At 50.8% G+C, this 27,998-nt stretch overlaps 1 protein-coding gene across 1 annotated transcript; it reads right to left on the bottom strand.

The window, feature by feature from the left end:
• LOC116950316 (uncharacterized) lies at positions 1-27,998 on the bottom strand. The gene is made up of 5 exons (XM_076072613.1): positions 25,199-27,998; positions 11,905-12,012; positions 11,558-11,654; positions 10,719-10,908; positions 1-10,214 (listed from the first exon to the last, which is right to left on the bottom strand). Exons 1-5 carry the CDS (start codon positions 26,150-26,152, stop codon positions 8,780-8,782), a joined length of 2,784 nt encoding a protein of 927 aa, XP_075928728.1. The 5' UTR covers positions 26,153-27,998; the 3' UTR covers positions 1-8,779.

Here is a 27,998-nt window from a genome sequence, read left to right as displayed (position 1 = left end):
GTCAGTATTATTATTTATTATGATTATAACATAATAATTATCATATGAGTTACATTACCAAACAGCTGCAAAGTGCACTTACGATAGCTCCACACGTTGCCTCACTCTCTCTCTCACGCGCATGCATCGTCTCTCGCTGTCTCACGCGTTCGCGATTGGGGTACGGCAGGGTGAGGCAACAGGCCAACGCGGGGGCTAAAACGCCTTCTTTTTTTTGGGCCCTGGTGCCGACAGAAGTTAAGTCGTCAGCCATAATCATTGTTGAGGGTGCAGGTTTGCTGGCCCTCGAAGATAGAGGGCAGCTTTTTTGTGTTTAGTTTGTTGGCCTTGCCACCGCACCTCCGATTAGCACGGTTTGGCTATGTACGGTGCGAAGGAAGTTCAACATACAGTGAGGGAAAAAAGTATTTGTTTCCCTGCTGATTTTGTACGTTTGCTGACTGACAAAGAAATGATCAGTCTATAATTTTAATGGTAGGTTTATTTGAACAGTGAGAGACAGAATAACACCAAAAAATCCAGAAAAACGCATGTCAAAAATGTTATAAATTGATTTGCATTTTAATGAGGGAAATAAGTATTTCACCCCTCTGCAAAACATGACTTAGTACTTGGTGGCAAAACCCTTGTTGGCAATCACAGAGGTCAGACGTTTCTTGTAGTGGGCCACCAGGTTTGCACACATCTCAGGAGGGATTTTGTCCCACTCCTCTTTGCAGATCTTCTCCAAGTCATTAAGGTTTCGAGGCTGACGTTTGGCAATTCGAACCTTCAGCTCCCTCCACAGATTTTCTATGGGATTAAGGTCTGGAGACTGGCTAGGCCACTCGAGGATCTTAATGTGCTTCTTCTTGAGCCACTCCTTTGTTGCCTTGGCCGTGTGTTTTGGGTCATTGTCATTCTGGAATACCCATCCACGACCCATTTTCAATGCCCTGCCTGAGGGAAGGAGGTTCTCACCCAAGATTTGAAGTACATGGCCCCGTCTATCGTCCCTTTGATGCGGTGAAGTTGTCCTGTCCCCTTAGCAGAAAAACACCCCCAAAGCATAATGTTTCCACCTCCATGTTTGACGGTGGGGATGGTGTTCTTGGGGTCATAGGCAGCATTCCTCCTCCTCCTCAAAACACGGCGAGTTGAGTTGATGCCAAAGAGCTCCATTTTGGTCTCATCTGACCACACCACTTTCACCCAGTTGTCCTCTGAATCATTCAGATGTTCATTGGCAAACTTCAGACGGGCGTGTATATGTGCTTTCTTGAGCAGGGGGACCTTGCGGGCACTGCAGGATTTCAGTCCTTCATGGCGTAGTGTGTTACCAATTGTTTTCTTGGTGACTATGGTCCCAGCTGCCTTGAGATTATTTACAAGATCCTCCCGTGTAGTTCTGGGCTGATTCCTCACCGTTCTAATGATCTTTGCAACTCCACGAGGTGCTCCAAAACTCAGCTTGTTACCTGTATAAAAGACACCTGGGAGCCAGAAATCTTTCTGATTGAGAGGGGGTCAAATACTTATTTCCCTCTTTAAAATGCAAATCAATTTATAAGATTTTTGACATGCGTTTTTCTGGATTTTGTTGTTATTCTGTCTCTCACTGTTCAAATAAACCTACCATTAAAATTATAGACTGATCATTTATTTGTCAGTGGGCAAACGTACAAAATCAGCAGGGGATCAAATACTTTTTTCCCTCACTGTACATACAAAAAACGCACCTGCCGCGAGTATTTGCCGCTCAATAGACAAACCACGTTTTTCCGAGGGCCTCGGCAGCCCCAGAATAACGCTGTGCACCACTCATCCCCCACCCACCCACCAATCCTATAGCGGGGCACAGTCTCTCAGCCACCACACTCACATATCAGCGTCAACGTCACGCACACACATCGCTGGCCACACTCACGGAGCAACAGGCCACAGGCTGATAAGTAATGACATTAATTGCACTTAATGCAACGTTGTTGTTGCAAGTTCTACTCTGCATCGTATGCGCCCTCTGAAAAAAATACGGTGTTGTGCATCGCAAAGCAAATATCATCCTGCAAATGTCACGCGCGAACGGAAAGAAATATGCTCGCCGCACCCATGGTGATTCACACTGTCCTGTTACGGACAAAAAATAAAGTTGTATATCGATCACTCGATCGAGCCGTCTCTTAGAAAGGACATTGCAACAAAGCTTCAAAGTTTCTTATCGGCTCTGGGCAGCAGTAGGCGAACATCACTGGCGGCGGTCTCTCAAGAGGAGCTGTTTAGGACTGGCTTCAAGTCTGCTACAGTCTATTTGACCTCTTTCTGCTCTGAAGGTTGCTACCCAAAACAACACGCTCCAATGTGTTTGTGTTATCATCATAAACCACCATAATCAATCCACTCCTGGATGCACGAAGGCCCCCTGAAGCCACTGGCATCACCCACGGTTCTGCTATGCAGCCAAAGATCCCCGGTAAAGCCTTAACAGACTACGGGGGCAAGTGCTGTCAGCGAACACCTATGAAGGCCGATACGACACTCGAGGGGGTGGGTGACCAGCACCATGCCCAGCCGCCTTTGTCTCAGAAGTGGCAATATTTACACATCGCTCAAGCGACTCAGGACCGATTCAGATAATCGTCACTGGTGTTGGCCATGAGCGGATATCGAACTTGGTTAGATGGGTTCATAGCACAACGCGCTAACCACGACACTGTCGCTCCTTCTGCGATTCACCAATGCATCTGCGTTCGGGCCAATATCATCGTTCCATCTTGGCAGTGTCCCACGTCCTCTGCGGCGCGTTCCCTCCTTTCGCTGGCAGTCTGACGTTAGGACACGGATCGACGGCCATCACCCATTTCTAGCGATGTGTAATGGCAGTGTAAACGACCGACGTGGCGAGTTGAACATGTTTTATATAATTCGCTTGTTTTAACAATAAAGCACTTGAGTGGGCAAATGAACACGGTCCTTGGTTATGGACTCATGCCGCGAGCAGAAAGGCAGTTGCAGCCACGATCTGACGGAAAGAGTTGCCAAATCTCAACTTTCCCCCCCCTCTGCAAACCTGGCTATCTTTTTTTATCTTTCACCAAACGTTGGCAAAGAAGCACATATTTCCACCGACACTTTAGCTCTTACATCTGTTTGCCAGCGCCGTGTAACTTCTACACAGATGGATTGAATTTAATTTTATAAAAAAACCCAAAATCTAGATATATAAAAACAAAGTGAAATACAATATCGCGTATCCGACTCACTGGTGACTAAAACGTGGTGGATAATTTGAACATGCATCTAAAACGGCGGTAACTCTATTCGCGCTTTATTTATGCTGGACGTAAAGGAAGAAGCACATTCCTTTAAAACGCAGGGAATCGCTTTGACTGTGCTTTAGAAGCGAACTCACCCGAGATTAGCGATGCGTTACTGCACGTGAAAAAGGTTGGATAAGTGAACCGTCTACGGGAAATAAGTTAGACGATGCACAAAATTTTGCACTTGAGTGCGGGCAGTTGAATTAGTCAGGATGGATACGTGACGGCCGGCTATGCGACGTTGTACTGTATGTCTAGATTAAAAAACAAAGTACATTGAAGAATACTATAAAATGTTCCCCCGCAAATTTTTTCGAGCAGTTAAAAAAGCGGGCACAAAGATATTCTGTCCAACGGAAACACACCTCCTAAACCCGCCTCCCTACTATAAGCGTCACAAATGAATGTTCGAACCAAACTTTTCTCGCTTAAAATCGAGCGCTTTTGAAGCAGGACCAAGTCGAGCTCAAGACTTACCACCGTCACTCCCAAAAAAATAAGCTCGATCGTGCGGTGACTCGGAGATGGCAGTCCAGCAATGGATTCTTGAATCTATCCGTGCGGAATTTTGAGGGTTATTCCCCTCGTACGTATGATTGTTGCGCAGGCAACTCCAGTTTTCTCCCATCCTGAAAAGCGCTCCCCATTACGTGTTACGAGATAAAATAAACATTGCATTAGACATATAAAATATTGCATTGGAGCACGTGTCCCCTGGCTAGTAATATCATGGGAAGACAGGATAAGCAATATGGCAGTCTGGGACGAAGCACGGCTTGTAAGGGGCCGTCCATAAATGACGTCACGCGATTTTTGACTCCCCCCCCCTCGTCACACGGTGTCACAAAAAGTCAGACCCCCCCTCAAATATGACGTCGCAAAGCTTTGCACCTCCTGCCCAAAATAAAACATGCTTCAAATCGCTTTAAACTATTGTCATTGTAGTGCGTTATTAATGTGCCGCTGCACTCTGATGTTGTAGGAGAAAACATTTATTAAAAAGTCTATTTAATTAAGTAGAACGTGCTGTCTATATTTAATCAAAGTTGCGCATTTTGATGTGACGTCACATTTCTCAAACCCCCCCCCCCCTCGTCACACATCGTCACAAATCTCTGACCCCCCCCCTAGGTGCGTGACGTCATTTATGGACGGCCCCTAAGTGTTGTTAGCACGACCAAACAGATTCTACGGTTGCGCCGCGTGGGACTATGATGTGATGTGTAACCGGATGGGGGAGGAGGTTTCCGGTTACCAAAACGGGCATTGGAACGGTCTCCACGAGTCCGGCAAACGAGGGCAAGACCTAAAATCAGATGGCGCGAGGCCGTTGGGGCAGATCGCGGAGGTCGCTGCGTGTCTACGGTGCAGCAGCTGCGGGATCTGGCGGTGGTGGCATCAACGGCTTTGTCCACGGTGACCTCTTGACCTGCGTCTGACACCACGGACGAGCCAGCCTCTGTCAAGGGGCGTCCGGTGTGCACCTTGCCACGATGCACGTGGCGGGCCGCCTGCGGCCACCTTGGGGAAGTCACTATGATGCTCCACCAGGGAACTGAGACTCCTAGCGAGTGTGCAGGCAGTGCAACTGCACCAGGGTTCACGGGACCGACGGAGCTATGAAGAGGGGGGGGGGGTGGAGGTTGGACAGCGGACCCCCCATGCAAATGATAGCTGAACGAAGTGGCTTATCACGTGGAAATGTATTGCAGCCAAATACTCTAAACTTATGTTGATTCTAAATGTGGAGGGAAAAACCGGAGGACCAGGAGGAAAATCCACGCGACCACGGTGAGAACATGCAAACTCAAAATATGCAGGCGTCAGGGTAGTGGTCGAACCCACGAGCTCCTGTATACCAGGCGAGGGAGTTAACATCACGCCACCAGACTGTTATGCATGCGGAGGCCTTCATCCAGTTACACGATGGCTGATGATGATATATTGATTAATGTGCAACGAAGGGCCATTACCCGAAACGTCGCCTATTTTCTTTTTTGAGCAGCGTTTCCGACGAATTCGTCGTTTTTTGGGAAAATTTTATCGGACAACTGAAGCCGGCTTGCTCAGCCAAGTAAAATTTACACCGACTACGTGAGCATAAATCGTGGGCCACACTGTCTGTTGCCAGGCGACCACTCACCTATGAACATCGACACACGGAGGCTGTCACGTTGTCATGGGCGTTACACAACTGTTTTTTTTTACAAAACACTTTGCCTCGTTTTATCCCCATTACCTGTATTGCTTAAAATGGCAAAGTGGGGGGGGGGGGGGGGAGAATCCACTTTTAGAGGCTCATGCAACTGCCCAGTGGCCCTAAATGAGCATGGCGCTCACTTTAAGAAAGTTCAGAAGGATCAGAAATGGTATTTCCCGAGTATAGCCCATTGAGCTAAGAAACTCTCTTTTCCAAGGCTGACAACAAAAGAGGCAGCAGTCGGTTGGATAGAATACCCTTGGTGAAACGTTCCGAACGTTTCCACTACAAGTCAGCGTGATGGGAGGGAGGGACGTCTTTGCTTCGAGTTGTTTTACGCCCGCTGGCCACAGGCGTTTCACACCCAGCGACCCAATGGATGCCAACGGCGTTCGTTGCGAAGCGCTGACACGAGACGACGTGGGTTGTGGGCAGCACGGTGGGGGTGGGAGGCACTCGCCCCAGCCATGTACCTGTGTGTATATGCTGAACTTCTTTCGCACCGTACGAAGCCAACCGTGCTAATCGGAGGTGTGGGGGTGTGCGCTGTGCGGCAGGATGTGCCGAACCCTGGCACGTCCGCGGACGTGTTGGGACGGAACACGAGGTTTATCTGGAGAATCGGGGACGCTTGAGAGTGTGTGATCTTGAGTGTGTATGATCTCGATGGTGTGTGTGTGTGTGATCTTGAGTGTGTGTGTGATCTCGAGTGTGTGTGATCTTTGGGTGTGTGTGTGATCTTGAGTGTGTGTGTGTGATCTCGAGTGTGTGATCTCGAGTATGTGTGTGTGTGTGTGATTTCGAGGGTGTGTGTGATCTTGAGTGTGTGATCTCGAGTGTGATCTTGAGTGTGTGATCTCGAGTGTGTGTGATCTTGAGGGTGTGTGTGATCATGAGGGTGTGTGTGTGATTTCGAGGATGTGTGTGTGATCTTGAGTGTGTGTGATCATGAGGGTGTGATTTCGAGGGTGTGTGTGTGATCTTGAGTGTGTGTGTGATCATGAGGGTGTGTGTGTGTGTAATCGTGAGGGTGTGTGTGTGATCTTGAGTGTGTGTGTGTGTGATCTTGAGTGTGTGTGATCTTGAGTGTGTGTGTGGTCATGAGGGTGTGTGTGTAATCGTGAGGGTGTGTGTGTGATCGAGAGTGCATGTGTGGTTGAGTGTGTGTGGGTGTGATCCAGGGTGTAATGTTGGCCACCTACCCTCTTGTGTGCCGTGCCAGCCTTCATAGGTGCTCGCTAACAACACGTGTCCCAACAGTCTAAGGCTGTAGCGGGGATCGTTGTCTTTGTGTGTTTGGTTGAGGATGGTTGCTGGTGTCACTCTCAGTGGGCCCCTTTGTCTCACTGTTCCATTGTCTTGGTATTCTGCTGCTTCATTGTCCAAGTGTCCCAATATCCCAGTGTCCCATTGTCCAATTTCCCTGTTATCTCAGTGTTCCAATGTCTTTGCTTTATTGTCCCAGTGCCAACGACCCAATGTCCCGTTGTGCCACTGTCTCAGAATCCTAGTGTCTCATTGTCTCAATGTCCAATTGTCCTAGTTTTCCATTGTCTGCTATTCCATTGTCTCAGTGTTTCAAACGCCGCATTGTATCGATGTATCGGTATCCCAACGTTACATGTACCCTCTGTCTCATCGCACCAGTGTCCCGCCGTCTCACGGTCTCACGTGCCATTGCCCCACCGCACACGATGCAAGCTGCCAGTCGATATGCGTTGGAGCTTGTTGCCGTCGTTGTTGCAGTAGCAGAGGAGCGAGCGAGCGAGCTGCCTGGTGAAAAATTCACCCCAAGCGTGGGTGCAGCCTCGATGCTGTGACTCTGCACCCAGCAACACAACTCAGTATATAATAGACTCACGACAAACGCCCCGACGTTAATAAATACGTAGTGCAAGAATGAGAGCTTCCGCAAGAAGCAGCTGGTCCTAAGACAACAACGGACAATGCATTTTGGCTATCTCGAATAGCAACTTGCTCTTTCTATATATATTATTTATACATATATAAGGCATTGTAAAGTCACGGTAGATTTTTATACAGTTCATCTCAGGGTGCTCGGTGGGGGGGGGGGGGGGGGCGGGGGTTAACGCGCAGGCGCTTTAGAATTGTCCAGCCGAGTTCGAGTCCCGTACACGGCTAACATCAGTTGCAAGCGATATTATCTCTCTGAACCGGTGCAGGGCCCATGCTCACCTTCACCAACTCGCATTGACGAGCCTTATAAAGTATGGTAAAAACAATCGTCATTATTGAGCCGGCGTGGGGAGGCCTTCATCCAGTAGTGGATTGAGAAAGGGCTGAAAATTATAATTGTTATAATGTATCTCTGGGTGTTTCAGTGTTGTTGCCCACGTTTTTGTCACCGGCTAAGGACATTTTCCACATCTTCTCCATTCAGGACTCTCAAGAAAAAGTGTTGAGATTCAGTGAGGCTTGCCTGGTAATATAAAGGAATATCAATATTATCAGTATTATTATTCTTGTTGTTGTACTTGGCAGGGATCAGTTGTAGTAGCAGAGCTGGTCTCACACGGGAGGTTACCAGTTTACATCCTGGTATGGGGTTGACACAGCTTTTCAGCATCACCACCACCACCACCAATCTAGGCTAACTAAAGCAAGTACCACTTTGTGGTAAGGCAACAGCGGGTGTTTTTTGCATCCATTATCACAACCTTAGTAAACTATGATCATCATCACAATTTTCACCGACGTCAACATCATCAGTGTCGTCATCACGATCGATTGCATCTGGATAAACTGGTTCCTCACATGGAACTCTGGACAACCCATCGCTGATGGCGATGAAAACAACCCATTGGTCATTTCTCATCACCACCACTAACATCGCAATAATAATCTTCACTTCTCACCATCCTCACCTAGGGTTGCTACCTGTCCTGGTTTTCCCAGGATTGTCCTCTGTTTGACGCAGCTCTCTTGGGACATCTGTCACATCTGTCATTCTTTCCCAGCCCACAAAAGCCCTGGTTATTGTTATTTGTTCAATAAAATCAGAATAAACCACTCAACACGCAGTTCTCCCTGCTTCCGGTATTGTGATACATTCTTATTCTTCTTCTACCCAAGATATGCTCTGGCTTCATGAACTTCAGGAGGTAGCAACCTATCCTCACTGGAGGGACTCATCGCTGTCACAGCAACGTAGAATTTCTACCACTGGCTCAGGACCCCCCCCCCCCCCCAGCAGAGGACACCGCAGCCTCCCCGTGCTCGTCAATTCAGAGAAGACACCTTGCAAGCAGCCACCGCGATATCGCTAAACCCACGACTCGTCGGCAACCTCATCCCTCGTGGCCTCCTGACCCAGGGCTCCTTCTCGCGCCGCGCCCTTCGCCGGCGACGCCGTCTGTGCCGGGGATCTCGGCGGGGTCCGGCGACTCCTGGGAAGGACGCCGTTGGGGGCGGGGATCCGGGAAGGGCACGCATCGGGCACGCGGTCCGTCCGAGGACGTATCTTGGGCCGCAGCTTCAGCTTGTAGAAGGACGGCACACGGTCGGGCCGCCGCAGCTGCTGCTGCTGCTGCCCCGCGCCCCGTGGCTGCTGCTGCTCCGGAAACGGAGCCACCGTCGCCGTCACCGTCGGTGTCTCCTCCACGTTCCGGGCTCCATTGGCGGTCGCACTCTGCGCCGCATGTGCAGTGTCCGACCGCGCCTTGCCCGGCTTCTGTGGTGATTTTATTGGGCGTCCATTCAGCACCGGCCGCTGCTGTCGGTTCTTTCCATCTGGCGGACCAGCCCTCGCAGCGCCGTCGCCCGGCGCCACCACCACCGCCGTCGGCTGCCAATCGCGCTTGCTCCTGCGGGTGCTCTTGGTGCGCACGAGCCGCAGCGTCTGCTCCACCCGGCTGGGGGTCGGGCCGCCACTCTGCCGGCGCATCGGGGGCGGCCGCGATGCGGGGCTCGCAGCGAGGCTGCGAGCCCCGCCGGCTCGCAGCCTCGCCGATGTTAAAGCGGACCCCAGTGGCGGCGAGCGCGGCCGCACCGGCTGGTCAGACCGCTCGACGGCGCCGTGGTTGCCGCCGACGCCTCGGGCCGTGACCAGCGATGATGCCGACGAGTTTTTAGACGCGTAGGCCGAGTCGGGGTTCGCCCGCGGCGGCGCGGGCCCCGCCCCTGCCGCCGCCGACGCCCGGGACCAGCGGTCGCTGTCGCCCAGCCCGTCCGCGGCGTCGCCGCCGCTGCTGCCGCCGCCATCGTCCCGCGCCGCCCTCCTCCACCCGGGGCTCAGCAGCGGCGGCGTCGCCGAAGCAGACTCGTCCTCGGCGCCGTCGCCGCGTTCGTGCCGGGCGCCGGGGAGGTTTCCCGGGCGCGAGCGGCCGCGGCGCGGCGCCAGCCGCGGCTCGAGCCGTGTCAGCAGGTGGTGACCGTCCTTCTCGCGGTTCACCAGCATCACCACTTCCTTCTGGCGGAGGCCCGCAGGTGGCACGCCGGCGATGCCCGACGGCGGCGAGCCGCGCGGCGTCTTGTCCCGGTGAGGCCTGGTCCCGGCGGCGGGGGTGGCGGCGGGGGCGGCAGCGACGCGGTTTGTGGTTTTGGGCGAAGGGGTCTTGGGCGTGCCCCCCTTGCTGGCGTTGCTGGCCGGCGGGGGTCCCCGCCCATCCGCTTGGTCCCTGGTTGGGGGTGCGCTGTGGTCACGGGATCTCGGGCTCGAGGGGCCGTTGTGCGACACGCGGAGCCTCTCTGCCGGCGACCTGGAGGCAGCGAGAGGGGACGTGGGAACCGGTGACGTCCCGTGGGGCGCAAGCGTTCGGTTAAGTTGTCTCCTGTATCTAGAGGTGGTCCAATGGCTCATCAGCACTCCACTGCTGGATGAAACCCTCCCCAAGCTGGCGGCCCTTTCTCACGGTTTCGTGATGTCATCCCGCAGTGACCAGTGTGGTGAAGTATGGCCAAACAACCCAGATGGCCAATGCGGCATGAGGAGGCCTTTGTCCAGATGTTGACTGACAATTATTCTTATTATTAACCAAGACGAAGACAACGTTGATGATGATGTTGAACATGATGACGGTAACGATTACAACAACGTTGACTACAATGGTGATGAATTATAGAATGTTGACAACAATGATTAGCAATGACAAAAACCAGAATGATGACGGTGATGAACATGAGCGCGACGATGGCAACAATGACGATGACAGTAACCATCGAACACGGCGATGGCGACTGATGAAAATGATGGCGTTTGTCACCTGAGCGGGGTAGAGCTCCGGGACAGCGATGGGGTCGTCCGGGTGGTTGACCTCCGCGAGGGTGGATCCTGATTCGGTTCCGCCTTACGCTTTGGGGAGGAGTGCGACGGATTCGAGGGCGGGCTGCGCGGGAAGTCCGTCTCCTGTTGCTGCTGTTGCTGCTGCTGCTGCTGCCAGACCCGGCGGTGAGCTGACAAGTGACACAAAGCAACGCAAAATAAACACCGCTATCAGCCTAGCCCAGCCACCCGAGAGAAAGCGTTTGCAGCGCATTAACCCTTGACCCTGCGAGGAGCGGATTTGACGATTCACACCGTGAATTCGCAAATCGATTAGGTTTTACTTTCGCCCTCGCGATGCGTGTATCGCAGTAACAGTGTGAATCCAAAGCAGTGTGAAATAACAAATAACTTGGCAAAATTTAATATTGGTCAAATAATTAAAATTATCAACATATAACAGCTGTGGTCTATTGACTGCTGGATGAAGGCCTTCCCATGCCACCGTCGCCATCTCTTACGGCCCCACTTTACACGACTATACAATTGGAATAAAATTCTGAATATAAAGATGTGATGGGTGCTCGTTAACTGCGACTTATTATCGGTTACTCCACGTGTTTGATCGTTCCTAATCAATCATAAACAAGCGAGTGGGCAGGTGAGCCAGGGAGTGGGTAAGCAGGTCATTGGGTGAGCTGGAGAGTGAGCGGGCGAGCGGGCGAGGAGTGGGTGAGTTGGAGAGTACGTGAGCATGGAAGCGCGGGAGAGCGGGAGAGTGGGTGAGTGGGTGAACGGGAGTACGTGTGGGTGAGCAGGCAGGTAGAGAGACTGGTGTACCCGAGGACATGCAGCGGCAAGGGTCGTGCTTGTCCAGGTAGTGCTGCAGGGAGTCCCAGCCTCCACCCACACGCACCATCACGTGGGTGCGCAGGATCTGCGGGGCAGTCAAGTGGCGTCATCATTGTCACTGTCATCATCGTTACCATCATCACTGCCATAATTGTCATCATCATCATCATCGCCACTTCAAAAAACATCGTCACCATCATGATCGTCATCATAATAACCACTCCCAAAATCATCGTCATCATCATCATCATTGGAAGTGTCATTGTTGTCATCACTGTGACAACATAATAATGAAGGCATTCCTCGGTGGGTAGCCGTGGGGGTTGGTCACTGACCCTCACGTGGATGAGCGTGCTTGAGTCTCCCACGCGGTACTTCCCGTCTGCCACGCGTCGCACGGGGAACTGAGCCGGGCAGGTGCACACGCTCACCGCTTTGCGCACCTGCATGCAGGAACAAGGATACAGATAAAGATCCCCCATATAGCCTGTAGCATACTTTTGGGGCAAATGCTGTTCGCGAGCAACAATGAAGAAGGCCGGCACAGCGCACGAAAGGGTTGGGTGGCCAGCACCACGGCCAGCTGCCTTTGCCTCCCGAGTGGTGATGCTCACACACCGCACCAGGTATTCATTTGAGGCGACCTATCGGAGATCCAGGACCGGTTGAAATATTCGCCATTATTATTGTTCGTGAGCGGGAATCGAACCCAGGTCGCAGGGTTTGTAGCAGCGCGCTAAGCGCTGTGCTGCGCTCCTGCTGCCCGCAGTGCAGACCGCAATTATCCTCACGCACACACGGGTAATGTAAAGCGACATCATCGCAAAGCCTCCATCACATTACTCCACTCACGAAGCCACTTATGAACATTAACAGCAGCACACACACGGTAAAACGGTAAAACTACACCCGGGTCGGGTCGCGTGAATGGGGAGGAGAGCCCTTTTCGAACCATCCCATTAATAATTGACGAGCACTCACGCACCCCATCACATTATACCCATGTCCATTATAGCAGAAGCCCATGTCCCCTCGTGCGTAAGCCTTTGCATTGGTGTCTGCGTCAGGGTTTCGCGGATGTGCCGCGTAGCTCTCCGTCGTGTTTTCGGGTTGTTGCCGCAATGATGCCCGACGTTTCAGTCTACATGCCGAGAGCTTATTATCAGGCACGTCTCTACAATGGAAGGGTTCTGTGGTTATTGAGGTGGCCGTCGGGTGGGTGCCTAAGTCGGCACCGGTGAGATCTTGGATTCGAATCCCGGTTTCAGCCACCGCCTGTGATTATACCGGGTACCTCAAGCGAGTTGATGGTCTCAGCTCGGTCAACCAATGACTGAGCAAGTAAACTGCCACAAAATTTGGTTCTGTAATTAAATGTGGCAAATTTTTCCACTTCTGGTAATGAAAATATCAATTTGACTGCCATGAACATGCATTCCTGACCGCGTGGAACAAAAATCACTTGACGGAAATCTCAGGAACAGTTCTGCGATGTCCGCTTCCTTGGTCTCGAACATGAAGAGATGCAACTGCTCTGCGTGAGATCCAAATACTACTTTCATCTCATGACAAGGCACGACGCTGACATCAAAATCGGGATACAATTTGGGAACAATTTTCCCCACCTCCACACCAAATAAGACGAAGGACTCTTTGATTTTTAAGTTGCGTCTTTTAAAACAACGGCTTTGCAATCATTGCCACTCAGCCCGAGCCGTTAGACAGCACACGGTTCCTAACAGGAGGAGTGGTTTTAATTTCACGGGTCCTCGCCCCTGAGAGCAGGAAACCCGCCCGTTAAAGCACTTTCCTTTCGTCCCATTGATTTTGTTTTCCCGAAGACTGTGAGTGGCCTGTAATCAAAGCGTGGGTGAGCCTCCAGCAGACGAAGTAGCCTGCAGCAGTGATCGGAAAAGGATGGGTTTTTTTTAATCTCTGGGGAGCATATACGGCAATCCCTTCGGCCACGACAAGGGAGCCAGGTGTTTACAAGCATGGCAGACACTAAAAATAATGCTTGGGGCGGCACAACAGGATGTGACAAGCAAGCTGGCCAGCCCGGTCCCTTAAATGAGCCTCGTTCGATTTGCAAATAGAAGCTGGAAAAATTGGGGGTGGGGGGGGGGTCATGTTTTTTTGCGGCTGTGCTGTCCATGCACGGTGGTACTGCTCTTAATAGGTGCTCACTAACAGCACTCGCTCTGCCAGGTGCAAACAAGACGAGGATCACTCTTTGGTTCTTTCGGTAAAGTCACGTAGAAAATAAAATCAAATAATAATAGAATACGACGTTTCGATTGCAACACAAGCAACCATCATCAGGTAAGAATGAATGATAAAACACAGACACGGAAACAACATAAGGCAGACACACATGCAGAGAGAGAGAGAGAGACACACACACAAAGACACACCGAGCAAGACACACCAAGACAAACAGAAGGACAACGAATCTGTGCCGAGGCCCCTCCCCCCTCTCTCTATTTAAGGCCTTACCTGATGATGGTAAGACCATAAATAAAGAGTAATTCCTGCAGTCACGAAAACGTCGAATCTTTTTTCAAGACTTTGTTGACTGTTGGCGAAAGTGCTGCTTGCGAGCACCGATGATTGCCGGCACGGTTCACCAGGGAGAAGTGTGGCTAGAACCATGCCTAGCCGCCTTTGTCTCCCCAGTGGTGATGTTCATACACCACACCAGCTATTAATATGAAAGCTGAGTAGAACGAGGGGATGCCCCTGGCCGATTCAGATATTGGCCATAAGCAGGCGCTGAACCCGGGTCACCGTGTTCGTCGCACAGTGCGCTGACCGCTACACCACCGCTCCCCACACACACCGAAAATAAAAACACCCACACTGACAAGCCTCGCACATTATAACGTTTCACAAGCGCCCTTCTGTGATAAAAAAAAGCCAACTTCACCACTCGCTCCAGCGACTTGGAGACAGCTTGGAATGCCCTTTTGAAATGCGAGACATTTGCGCAGCCTCTCGCAATCTAGCATTCGGGAATTAAAAGGACATCAGTCAACAACAACACCAACAACACAGAGAACACCGATCCGAGACAAGGAGAAAGCTTTTGTCCCCGTTTCTCTATTATGGCCATGGCAGGTAAAAGTCCTGATGCCGGGCTATGCTGGGTTATGCTGGGAGGGGAGCTGGTGAAAGAGGCAGTGTGGCACTGTGTGATCTCGGTTGGTTCTCACGCACTGGCATGCACGGGACTGCATGTTTTGTATCATCACCAGCAGCCACGATCTATCCATTGCGGAACGAACGCCTCCCCAAGCCTTCGCCACCTCTCGCGACCCAGAGCCTGCGTATGAGCGAGCGATGTAACAATCCACCCAGCACCTGCACTTGTCTCCTGCAGTGGATCCTCTGGCGGGTCCCCTCCCTTGGCTGACGTTCCGTCGTTAGCCTCGGCCACCGGCCTTTTACGAAGCCTCTGAGCGACGCGTCCTTCCCAACAAGCCCGCTCTTCTTCGCAGCGTTTAACCTTTTATGAAGGGAATGAAACACAAACTGAAAAATGCAAGCATCTTGAGTTGCATGCTTGGAAGGAGATTGCGAAAAGGGGACACTCATGCATTAGAGAAAAAAACGCATACAGTACTGTACCGTACATCGTATACAGTACGAGTTAAACATTAACAAAAGTGGCCTTGGGCTTGGACGGGCCGATGGCCATGACGAACGTTGGAGTGGAAGCCAATGGAGGGAGCATGCTTGAGGGTACAACGAACCACGGAGATGGAGCGATTAAATCAGTTCGCGTGCTGGAGCTAGATGGATTGTTGCATCATGAGCTGACCGGCTGTGAAATCAACTCCTACACGCGCGGTGCGATCCGTGTGTCGAGGGATCGAAGAATCGACATAGATTCGAGACATCTGACCACGTAAATGCTGTACGTAATTCCAAGCACCTTACGTTGATCTGTGATTAGCCCAAGGAATAACACCGCAGCATTCCCTGTGCTGGATTTGACCACATTTGCAAGCACCCATCGAGTTAATCAGGCAGGCTGTCAGTTGGGTTAAATGTGCTTGACTCACAATCAGAAAGTAGCCAGTTGAATTCCAGGTGATGGGTTTGACTCAACCCGTCATCCCAATTGAAAACTTGCATACCACTTTGTGGGAAAGTCCACAGCGGTTGTCAATCAGATGTACCGGCCCTCGGCATGGATTGTGGAATTTTGACCACTGGCTCAGGGTCACCAACAGGGATGTGTCACACCGTCCTCGCTTGAGTAGGGAGGCTCTTTTGACCTTCGACTTTAATTATGTTAATTAAAAGTGCATATATGAACATTTCGACCATGAAAAATATACTCGGAATGCGCCCATCTCGTCAGATCTCGGTAGTTTAGCAGGGTTGACAGGGAGGGAAGGTGGCAGGGACATGGAAGACCGAGACTCGGGAGTGAGATTTGGTAGAGTTACTGAAGACTGTGGAGAGATATATTTTGTGTGGTTTGAGTGAGACGGTGGCAGGGATTAAGACAGTGGGAGGGAGAGTGGATGGCAATTGAGATGGTGGGGAGGAGAATGGGTCAGTGGGAGACGGTGGAGACTAAGTGGGAGGGAGATTGGTGAGTGGGAGACGGCGTTGCGGGCGAGAATACCGGCTTAGTGACAGACAGCGGGAGGGAGAGCGGGCAAGTGGCAGACAGTGGATAGGATTGAGATGCTGGGAGGGAGAGTGGGTAAGTTGGAGACACTGGGAGGAAGTAAGACACGAGGAGGGATGAAACAGTGGGTAAGCGGAGACAGGGGGGGAGGGAGAGGGGTGGTGGGTGGGAGATGATGGAGGTAGGTCAGTTGTTCTGGCAGTACAGTGATTCTCTGTGGGCCAGCATGGAGCCAAAATCAAAAGGGAGCATTCCAGTGCGCACACGTGATTTTGGTCGAGAGCAGACGGCGAGACGCAATACCATGCCACATAATTAACATGCATTGCATTCTATTAACTCATTAACATCAACTATAATCATATAAAAACAAAACTAGAGTGATCGATACAGTCGGGGTGAAGCAGTGTAACAGTGGATATTAGCTCCATATTCCATTGCGAATGTCCATGTTGCTGACACCAAATTGCAGGCATCTTCTGCATGCAATTGCATTCACTGGGCAGAGGCTTTTCTCTCATTGCATCTCCACATTTCAGCTCTCTGGCCGAACTACGGGAATGACCAAACAATACCCCTGCATACAATACATTATTTTAAGACTTAAAGTTCACCTATCCAACCCTCCCAACGGAATACGTCTCTCGATCTCCCCTCAACCCTCGGAGGCATATGCGCCGCAGGAGTTAACGACGCATCGATTCATCAAAGGACATCGCTTATAGAGCTCACGACGCACGCATTGAATCGCACGTGGTGAGAAGCAACCACTGAATTTGCACGACATGTAACAGGGTGCTTAAAAAAACACGAGAAATGTGCTGCTGCCTCCGGGCTCTGAAGACCACCTGGAGAGGATTCCGGGCAGTGCGTTGACAACGATGGCGAACACGTGGGAGACTCTTTGACTTGTTGAAGCTATTAACATTACATTCGTCACCATGTTACAGTGTATTGAATCTTGACTTAAAAGCTTTCGTGACTGCAGGAATTCATATTCTTTGGGTCTTTCGGTAAAGTCACAGCAAGATAGGTTCCAAGATAAAAATGAAAAAAAAACTACGACGTTTCGACAGTGTATTATCACCTGTTCTATTTCCATTAAGAACGACAGTCCCACCTTAAGTAAACATTGAACGTTGAGCCAACGTTGGGCGAAACGGTTCTAACCACTTGCCAAACGTTGACGCAGCGTTGCCACGTTCACCGTGCACGCAGCTGGGTGGGCGGGTTTTGTCGCGAGACAACTCTATCCAGCAGCGGATAAGACCACGGCTGATGATGATGATGATGGCTTTTGGTGTCATCTGGTCGAGTACCAATTGGGTCGAGGCTCAAAAGAAAGCCGTCCCTTGGTGTGGACCAGTCAGTTTCAAGGGCAATACATATATTTTTTCCCTTCTTTGGTTCTTTCGGTAAAGTCACGTAGAATGAGAATAAAATAATAACTTGATAAAATAAAATAACACAATAATATTATTGTGTTATTTTATCTTATCAATAATATTATTGTGTTATTTTATTTTATCAATTTATTATTTTATTCTCATTCTACGTGACCTTACCGAAAGAACCAAAGAAGATGAATCATTGCAGTCACGAAAGCTTTAAATCGAAATACATATATTATCATAGTATGTTTTTTTTGTTTGCATTTTGACTGCAGGTATTGTGGTTAATGCAGATATGAATCCTTGTAAAAAGGTTTCAGTTTTGTTGCCAGAAAAAAGGGGAAAAACCCTATTATTACATTTTGGTACTGGCAAAGGAGGTCTAATGATGTAGATGCTCACCCCGAGCCCTCATTACTTTGATAGTGCATTGTCTTTGAGCTGTGTGACGCCTTTTGGCGTCATCTGGTCGAGGACTAATTGGGTCGAGGCTCAAAAGAAAGCCGTCCCTTGGTGTGGACCAATCAGTTTCAAGGACAATGCATATATTATCATAGTATGTTTTTTTGTTTGCATTTTGACTGCAGGTATTGTGGTTAATGCAGATATGAATCCTTGTAAAAAGGTTTCAGTTTTGTTGCCAGAAAAAAGGGGAAAAACCCTATTGTTATTAGATGATGATGTTGTCCACAATCGTTACCATGACTGTACAATTTCAAAAGCTGAAATGGGTCCCCGTACTGTTCCTCGCCCTCCAGCAAACCCAAGGGCACTTTTGTTTTTTATATAACGTGAAAGCTCCGAGCTGCTAACGCAGCCAAAACTTTATTTAAAAAAAAAAGTTTCTCGCCCTTGTGCAGTGCAAAGACAAAGATCCCCCGTATAGCCTGCACAGACTGTTGGGGCAAGTGGCTGGTATCGAGTAGCACCGATGTGGCAAACGAGGGGGTGGGTGGCCAGCACCACGCCCGGCCGCCTTTGTCTCCCACCACTGCACCAGGTACTCATTTGAGGCTGAGTCGGACCTCGGGGAGGCCCAGAGGACCGGTTCACATAATCGTCACTGGGCGTTGGTGGCCGTGAGCGAGAATCGAACCCGGGTCGCCGGGTTCACACACGGACATACAATACACACGCGTGTGTTGCTAGGACGACGCGGTGCTTAGAGGTGACGTCGTTTTTTTTGGGGTGGAGGGGCCGAATCTGCTGCCTCCTTTACTGTCATCCCATTCACTTTACACCCCCCGACCTACCCAGCCACCCACCCTCCCTAATCCACCCACCCTCCCCAATCCTTCCACCCACACACCCAACCCCAATCCTTCCACCCACCCTCCCCAATCCTTCCACCCACCCACACACCCAACCCCAATCCTTCCACCCACCCTCCCCAATCCTTCCACCCACCCACCCCAATCCTTCCACCCACCCCAATCCTTCCACCCACCCTCCCCAATCCTTCCACCCACCCCAATCCTTCCACCCACCCACACACCCAACCCCAATCCTTCCACCCACACACCCAACCCCAATCCTTCCACCCAGCCACACACCCAACCCCAATCCTTCCACCCACCCACCCTCCCCAATCCTTCTACCCCCCCCCCAACCATCTCCTTTCCTTTCCCCTGCACCAGACTCACACTAAAGATGTGTAAACTTTTAATTTCCATGACCGCATTCTAAAACCCACACAACCGATGTTATACAGTAACATCGCCAGACATTGCAATGAACGGCCACCGGTCGCAATGCGCTTGTGTATTTTTTTCTCGTTACGCTGAATTCTATTTGCTTCGTAGCTGTGCGGAACTTTCATAGTTTTCTTGTATTGCTTCGTACCATTGTGGTGGCCCAGACTGATGGTGACCTCCAGAATTCTCACCGCGTTAATTCGAGTACAGTACGGTAAATTGGGACGTGATTTCAGGATCCTCCTGAGTTCTGGGGGATTTGTGACCATACTTCCCCACGCTGGACAGTACGAGTTGGCAGGAAATCACCGATGTTAGCCGTGTTCGGGAATAAAACTTGGGTCATCGGGTTCATAGTGCAGTGTGCTAATCAATGTGCCCACCATTCCACCCCTCACTGTATACACATCTGAAGAGTGTTATTGTACGACATGTTTCGGTTCCAAAAACAGAATGAACGTACCGTAAACAATTATGAACTGAAAGGAAACGATCCTTCACCTTTCTAGTTATAGCCCAGCCGTGCTCTTAGCTCTCATTAGCATGCCAAATCCAGTCAGAAAGTCATGGCCAATGATTCAGTTGTTTAGCGCAACAGGGATCACTTGAAGTGCTTTCGTACTCTTGGAACTCGTCAACGGGCAGTGACGAGTTGAGGTTCACAACCGTGGTGTGTATCTAAAGGAATTTATATGCTCCGATTTTTTTCTTTATTTTGCCAGGTGAAGCCCACTGACCTGGCCACAAATGATAGCTCAATGAAGCGGCTTATGATGTGGACATTTATAACAGCCAAATACTCTCTGCGGATGTTTGTAAATGTGGAGGGGAAAACCCGAGGACCCGGAGAAAAAGCCACGCCACCGCAGGGAGAACATGCAAACTGCAAATATACAAGCATCGAACCCACAACCTCCTGTATACCAAGGAAGGTAGTTAACATCTCGACACCGTGGCGAATGGACTGGCACTGCAAGTTTCCAGCTCCTTCCTTTAAAAGGTTACATTCGCCATGACTGACAGCGCGTTCACGCACAAGGCGACTCGCCTTTGTAAACTATGCCTTATTTTGGATTTACAATAAACATGCGTACATGCACGCACGCACACAAAGTTCTCATCTCAGCCTGTACACTGCTGGTGCAAGTGTTGAAGTAGCACCCGGCCTGTTCAGCTTTCATAAATAATCTAACATCTCATTAACGATGATATTCAAGATCACTACGTCAACCATGGCCAAAGTCGATGCCAACGCTACAGCTCAACACCAGGTCCTGCGGCTACTCAACGGTTGACATGCAACCTCCTTCAAGACCAGCCCTAAGAGTGTCCCACCATCTGGCATTGAGATGGAGCATTCAGTTTCGTCAATTGCACAATAAACGTGTGCTCGTTCTCAAACAAGTGTTAATAATGTTGTTCATAATTTAAAGCCCTTTGTGGATCCACAGCTGGATGAGTGCCTCCCCCTCACACCGTGGCCGATATTCAGCGCTGTCCGTCATCGCCACAAAACCAGATGGAGGAAACGGTGACTTTGTTGAGCGGAACATGGCTTTAGGTATCTAGTGCCGGGCCAGGAAAATACACACAATGGCATAAAAAGGCATCGGCGGTGGCACAAGTGGCTGCCTTTGTTAATTCACGCATACACAGATCCACACACACACACATTCACGCACACACACGCGTGCGGTGACACAGGGGCAATTGGGTGGTGGCCACGGAAACTTCATGGCGTGGCCCCTGGGGAGCCCAGTGATGAAAATGCGTGAATCGTTACACAAAGGGCACGGGGCTCATTGGCGGCGAGGCGCTTTCTACTTTGCGTTTTGTTTTACTCCCGATCACAACTCACAGGCGTTATTGTTCGCCTACAGCCGTCACAATGAAGTTAATAAGGCAAAATAAAGCCCAGGAGTGTCAACCGAAGCGTTTGTGAGTTACAAAGGCATCCGATGCGGGGAAATATTAATTATGCATCTATGTATTCTGTCTACTAAAATAATTATGATGCGTTTCGGGTCATGCCACGTGTTGTTGTTTGGCGTTTCGTTCCATGTGGCGGGTGCTTCTCTTTAGGCACGTGTAGAAGCGTAAAAGCGCCCACAATGTGGTGCGAAACGTCGGGCATCGTGCTGAACAGCACGCGGCACAACCCAAAAACACATCGGAGAGCTGTACAGCAGCGCAACCGCGTGAGTCCACACAGCCGTAACATTTTAAGTGCGTGCGCAAACATAAAACGATGCACAACTCCACATGGAGACACGTGTTTTATGTCTTTCTCTTGGTCCACAGCGTCTGAACCACAGATTCCGCCTAATTTGGCGTCGTTATGAATAAACAGGCGTCAGCGACTCACGGCTACAGGCTCAGGGCCTTTACAGCTGCCAATTAAATCATCCTGCCTTGTTAAAGTGCAGCAAGGTCGGTGAGTGGAGGGGAGAGTGGTGGAGATGAGTGTTGAATGGTGTGGGGGATACTTTCAATGCTCAGCAGTGATGCGCAGGGGATACGATGACACTTGCGATTAATCTATTCATATTGATTATTGCAGGATACATGCACCGGATCGTTCGTGTAAGGACGATGTCAGTACGTATCAACTTGATATATTTATTTATTGCACCGCGGGATTGTGGGAGATGGTGACAGCCTTGGCAGGCCTTTATCCAGCAGTGGATTGACCATGGCTGCTGCTGCTGCTGACAATGGTGATGATATGCAAGTAATGTAATATGCTAATATTACATTTCGGCACATGGGGTGTAAAAACAATTGTACAAACGAGATCTAAAAAAACCAGAGAAATAATAAACGAGACTGTAGAAAAAAAGACGAAAGGGAATTTAAACGTGAAATTCAATGACAGAGGAGATTAAAAAAGACTCCCATTTTCTCTCCTCTGATGAGCCACTGACGCAGCTGATGAGTCTATTTTGGGGGTTTATATTGTACCAACTCATGCTGAAGCTTGTCAAGCCCACGGTTAACCTTCGCCCAGTGGGAGGTCACTCATTGATGTCTGCTGCCTGCATGATCTGGGAATTCCCTTCCTACAGTCATCCGTGCTAGTGACTCCCTGCCACTGTTCCAAGTCCAGGCCTAAGGTGTTCTGATTACCTCTACCCATGACCGATTGCCTCTTTCTATAAACAAAGATACCAAACTGTTTCTGTGCAGCATATTGAGATGCGGTCACGTTTATAAGTTCTACCAATCCAAATTGTATTGTACAGTGTAATTTGAATGCAATATAAAGTGGTTTTCCTACAGAATTTCAATCACCAGCTCAGGGTCACGAACGCATGTAATACATTTCAGTTGATAATTTGGCCACTCTAACTTGAACACATGGAACATCTGCAACATGCATTAGCGGGACTCGAATTCTGAGCTCTAACTCTACAAATCCAGGTCTCAAACGCCCACTTTTAGCAATAATAATAATAATAAAGGAAAGTGTATCATTATCAGCAGAGTACAGGCTATCATTAGCAAATGGCCAGGATACAGCTTAATTGCTCTAATTGCTAGGGCAGAACGGGTCCTATTATTGGCATCACGCGCTAAAGCCTCACGAGTGAGCGCGCCGTTCCATCGATTAATATAAATACTTAAAGATTACAATACCCGTGTCCAATCACTCATGTTTATGAATCGATATGGTTTACACGACAATTATTGTATGTTGCGGACAGTGCAGCAAAATCCACCGTTGTACTGCGCTTCTATGCTGCCCTAGACATTTAACGCGCCCCCGCCTTCATCAACCCGCAAGGACCAGCGTGGTGAAGCGGACGTCAAACAATGCCAACGAACCACATGGTGGGTGTAGAAAGGCCCACCCCTCGTTCAATTGTGGATTGACAAAGGGCTGCACATATGCACGTTGTATGTAATTGGTTCGCACAACGCCCCCTTGCAGCCGCTGTAGGTGAAAAGCAAAGGTGCAGCCCTGCAATTGCTTCGTTCACGCTCACTGCTGGTAGAAGGGACTGCACGAAAGGAAGCTATCAAGAGCCCCCTTCTAGAAGGGCAGAGGCGGCCACTGTGTATGCACTATTATTCTCACCACAATGTGAATATAATACAGGGAAGTGAATCATTGGGTCCCTACTGACGGCCCTGTCATCGTCATTGTCATTCCTCCAGGGTCAGTAAAATAAGCACTTATCTGCCGAGGGTCCAGCACAACCCTGAAGGGTAGCTTTCCGGTTCTCACCTCAAAATTAGGGATTTTGCGGTTGAGGCAGGGTGGTTCAGCGGTCAGATCGTTGAGCCGACAACTGCTGAAATGTGGGGTTTGAATCTGGGTTCTGTGAGCGTTTAATGGGTACTTTGTTGGCTTGCGGTACGACACCACCGATAGCACAATTGGAATGGCACTAGGGAAAAAAAGGCAATTATTGTGAAATTTCTACCGCTAACTCATCTGAGATAAGCAATGTATACCACACTGTGAGCAATGGGACATTTACTGTACTGCACATAAACAGATGAAGGTCATATACATTATGAAAACCCTCTTCATTCTAAATCCACAAATGGATGAGGGCCTCATGTCCGGGCACGGGGGTTCTTTGACCATACTTCACCACGCTGGTCAGTATGGCTTGGTGGAGCTGGAGGGCAGTGGACCAATTCTGATATCACTCGCCACTGATGTTTGCCGTGCTCGGGAATCGAACTCGGGGCGTCGGATTAATAGTTTAAGCTAACCACTGTATCACTGCTCCGCAACAAAAGCGACAGGTTGTCAATATCAGATACAAAGCAACAATCCCCATTATTTTCACACGCGTGTCTCCGCTTGAGTTAAACATCTGACAAAAAATATATATATCAGCGGCACTCGACCATGCTTGAAAGTAGTGACCATTAAGGACCATAACCTCTAATTGTGATCATTCAAGTGTCTGGCTCCTCAGCATGACAAACGCACTTCAACGTTGCAAAGTGGACTCTGATGACCCTTAGGGGCTGGAATTTATCCATACTGTACTGACTGTATTGGCCTTATGACAAAAATATACGGGAATGTCTCTGAAGCTAAGCAGGATTTTTTTTTTAGCCTGGACAGCGCTTGGATGTGCGGACCACCACGATTGATGATTGACAGGCGTTCCGGGCCTGCTGCCACGCCTTGGCAGCTGTTGGGTATTAGAGGGCAGTGCCACAAACGTTTATTGTTGCACCTCACTTCGATGCCGCCCGCCTTCACCAGCCTGGTGAAGTATGGCCCGCATCAGGCTGTATACGTTACAGTATTTGCAAGGGCAGACCACTGTGCCATGTTCAGGCCCCAACTATGTTCAGTAAACGGAAACTTACATGTTTTTTTTTAGATTGTGGTCGAAATCGGTCCTTGTTCAAACAGTGCGCGAATCGATAAAACATTCTTTGAAATCTCCACATTGGTATGCCGGGGGCCAGTCCCTCCACAACAATCTGTCAATCGACTACTGCTCACAGTACTGTACATAATATGACCACAGGGTCTTCCTGCTCAAACAAATATCCGTGGTGACTTTCAGAACGTGGCCCTTAGCATCCATCTGTGGAAATTCCACATTCCTGAGGTGCTGCCGTGGTGTTAATGTTTAGCGCAATGGACTTGCACCCGTATCGATTTTGTCGGTTCGATGTAATTCATAGTTCGTTGATCCGCAACATCGAGAGAGGGGCTGTCCCGTGCTTCATCTAGTGCAGGCTCTTCCTCCAGCAGTAGCGTGAGCAAGTAATTGCCGAGCTGCGCCTTTACCACATTCCGATAGCTGAGAGTTCAGTCCAGTCTCTCCGCATGAAAACCACTGCGGTACTAACTTCGCACACCTTGTATCGCGACCCCTGCAATATGATTAGACAGTCCACAACGACGCGCACAAACTCAACTCACCATCAGGTCGAGATTCTTGAAATCGTAACTCCTTGGTCTCGTTGTCGCCCCGACCCCGACTCCGGCCACTGGGACCTCCTGGCCAGCGGCCAGAGCCTCGGCCACCTCGATGTCCCTCTCCAACATGACCAGCTCGGGAGCAGGGCCCCCCATTCGGGCACCTCGTCTCGCCACCTCCAAGAGGCACAAGACCACCTGACGTTCCCCGCCCCCTCGCCGCTCTTGTCGCCCGACCTCCATGAGGTCGTTGGTCTCGAAGGTGAGATGTTCTGGAATGCCAAGCTCCGAGCGGCACCAGCCCAAGAAAGTCGCCACCCGATCTCGAGCGGCAAAAGTGGCCCTCTGCTCCATGACGCCGTTGGACCTCTCAACATCGTCTTGGTCCACCACCTCCTCCTCCTCTTCCTCCTCCTCAACATCAACCTCCTCGTCTTTACGCCACGATCTCTGATTCAGACCTTTCTTCCAGTTACTCGAGGACGACGATGATGAGAATAGTGAAGAGGACGACGACGATGATGATGAAGTGGGCGACGAACCGGTGGTGTTGGCGGAGGTTAGGAAGGTGTTGTTGTTGGAACTCGAGATGGTACTAAAGGATGAGGAGGACGTCGAAGGCACGGGGAGCGCAAGCTCTGTGGGGACACCCCTCAACGGCAGCCCATGGGCCCCGAGACCTGGGTTCGAGCCCTGCCCAGGATCCCGCGCACGGGAACAGTCGAGGGCCCAGCGGCTCACGGCGTTGGCGAGGCGACAGAGGGGCCACCCGGCCGATAAGGTGGCCGTGAAGTTGTCGGCGGAGACGTCGAAGGCCACGTCGGAGAAGATGACGTTGAGCCACTGGGCGAGGTCCTCCTTCATGGCGTGCAGGTAGGCCAGCTCGCTGCGATAGGGTCTCACGGAGCGACCCGCGGCCGCGCGGACGGTCACCTGGGCCGGGTGCAGGGGCTCCATGCTGCTGCTGACGTTGTTGACCTCCTGACCCCCCGGGTAACCCGGGATCGAACCTTGATCCCGAGAAACTTTCTTTTTTTTTCTTCAGAAGAACCGTACTGGAAGGAGAGCGGCTAGAGCACGCGACAGCTTGCTTATTCGTGACAATTGACGGATGTAGAATGAGGTCCACACTCACGCCAGCATTGCTCTCCTTCAGTGATGGATGTCCAAAAGGGTGCGCGCTTGAAACATAAACGATGACTCCTGGTGGTGCGGTACTCGCCCTGGATCCTATCTCCTACTACTGCGAGCTCTGAACCTAACCCGAACTCGACCAAGGCGCTCTAACCCGATCTGTAACCCCGAACCTAGCCTTAACCGGCAAGCGCTACACCCCGACATCAAGAGATCTAGACTCCTCTACCCTAACGCGTACAGACCCAACTCTATCCCCGCGGCTAACAAGACTCCCCACGAGGCTAACAAGACTCCCCACGCCAGCACAGTTGCTGCAGACGCAAAGCACGAAAGGCAACCCCCCACCACGCCAGCTCTATCTTGCGAGTAGTTGACTATGAGCTGTAGGCTCGCCGCTAGCCCCTACTAAACCCCCCCCCCTCTCCTTCCCTCCCCGAAACCCACGAGCCCCAGGAGCCCACAGCCACCAAAGTGGCCACCACACCCCTATAGTATATGACACACACTCATACAAAGGACAAAGACACCACCACCCCCCCACGCCGTGTAGCCTACAGAGAGTGCTGGTTAGCGAGCGCCTATTAAATGAGGGTGGCGGTGGTATGGTCACAACCACGCCCGCACCGTCCGTCCGGCTTTGTCTCCCACGTGCTGGTAAACGTTTTTGTTGTTGTTGTTAACACAGCGCACTCATTATCATTATTAAGACCCCAGCACAAGATTTATGATATATCGGCTCGCCACTGACGTGAGCCGCGAGCGGGAAGCGAACCGCGGATTCGCCGGGTGCGTTGCGCAGTGCGCTAAACGCCGCGCCCGTACAAATACAAAGATCCCCCGTGTAGCCTGTAGGGGCAAGTGCGTTTAGCGAGCACCTTTATGAAGGACGGCGCGGGCACACGTGGGGGGGGCTGTGGGGTGGCCAGCAACCACGCCCCGGCCGCCTTTGTCTCCCCAGTGGCGCTGTTTTCCTACACGCCGCACCAGGTAACTCATTTGAGGTTGAGTCGACCTAGGGGAAAGAGAGCCCCAAGTAACCGGTTCAGAGAATCGTCACCGGCGTTGGCCCACGAGCGGGAATCGAACCGGGGTCGTAGCGCAGCGCGCTAACCGCTACCCCACCGCTCCCCACACGCACGCACACACGCACGCGCGCGAACTACTACATGATATAAAACTTCAACACAGTGACTACATTTAGCTCCCCGCTAACTCCTTCCAGTCGCCGTTATCTAGTTCGGTAAAGCGACGGGACCCACCCGAGAGTTGAGCGACTTTAAACGCGACGAAAAAAAATGAATGCATGACAATTAGCAGAACAATAACGAGACTTCAGCCACCGCCTATCCGCCGACACACGCGCACAATAACGTACAGTCGAGAGAGAGAGAGGCATTGTTTAATTATTGAATGCTCCGAAAACGCGTGGAGTAGTTTATTTATTTAGTTCTCCGCGCTGTCCATGTGTGGGCAGGGAGGGGGCTGGGAGCGACGTTCATTCTCGAGAGAGACGCGTGCACGCCCACGACACCTCCTTCATCCAGCAGTGGAATGATCGTGGCTGATGATGACGACGATGCGTTGGCAAGAGTCACGGTGCCCCCCCCCCTCTTTCAACCCTTCAACCCCTCCCCTTAACCCTCTAGCCCCTCCCACTTCACCCCTC

This window comes from Petromyzon marinus, chromosome 38, assembly GCF_048934315.1.
Source record: "Petromyzon marinus isolate PM22_M1 ecotype Great Lakes invasive population chromosome 38, UKy_Petmar_22M1.pri1.0, whole genome shotgun sequence".
NCBI classification, from domain to species: domain Eukaryota; kingdom Metazoa; phylum Chordata; class Hyperoartia; order Petromyzontiformes; family Petromyzontidae; genus Petromyzon; species Petromyzon marinus.
The sequence above is the reverse complement of the archived record's forward strand: the minus strand, read 5'-3'. Positions and strand labels throughout refer to the sequence as shown.

Coding starts and splice junctions, on each gene's coding strand:
- LOC116950316 (XM_076072613.1), bottom strand. CDS start 26,152: ATGGAGCCCCTGCACCCGGCCCAGGTGACCGTCCGCGCGGCCGCGGGT. Junction 12,013..25,198: donor TCAAGAATCTCGACCTGATG/GTGAGTTGAGTT, acceptor TCCTGCATGCAG/GTGCGCAAAGCGGTGAGCGT. Junction 11,655..11,904: donor GCACGCTCATCCACGTGAGG/GTCAGTGACCAA, acceptor ACTGCCCCGCAG/ATCCTGCGCACCCACGTGAT.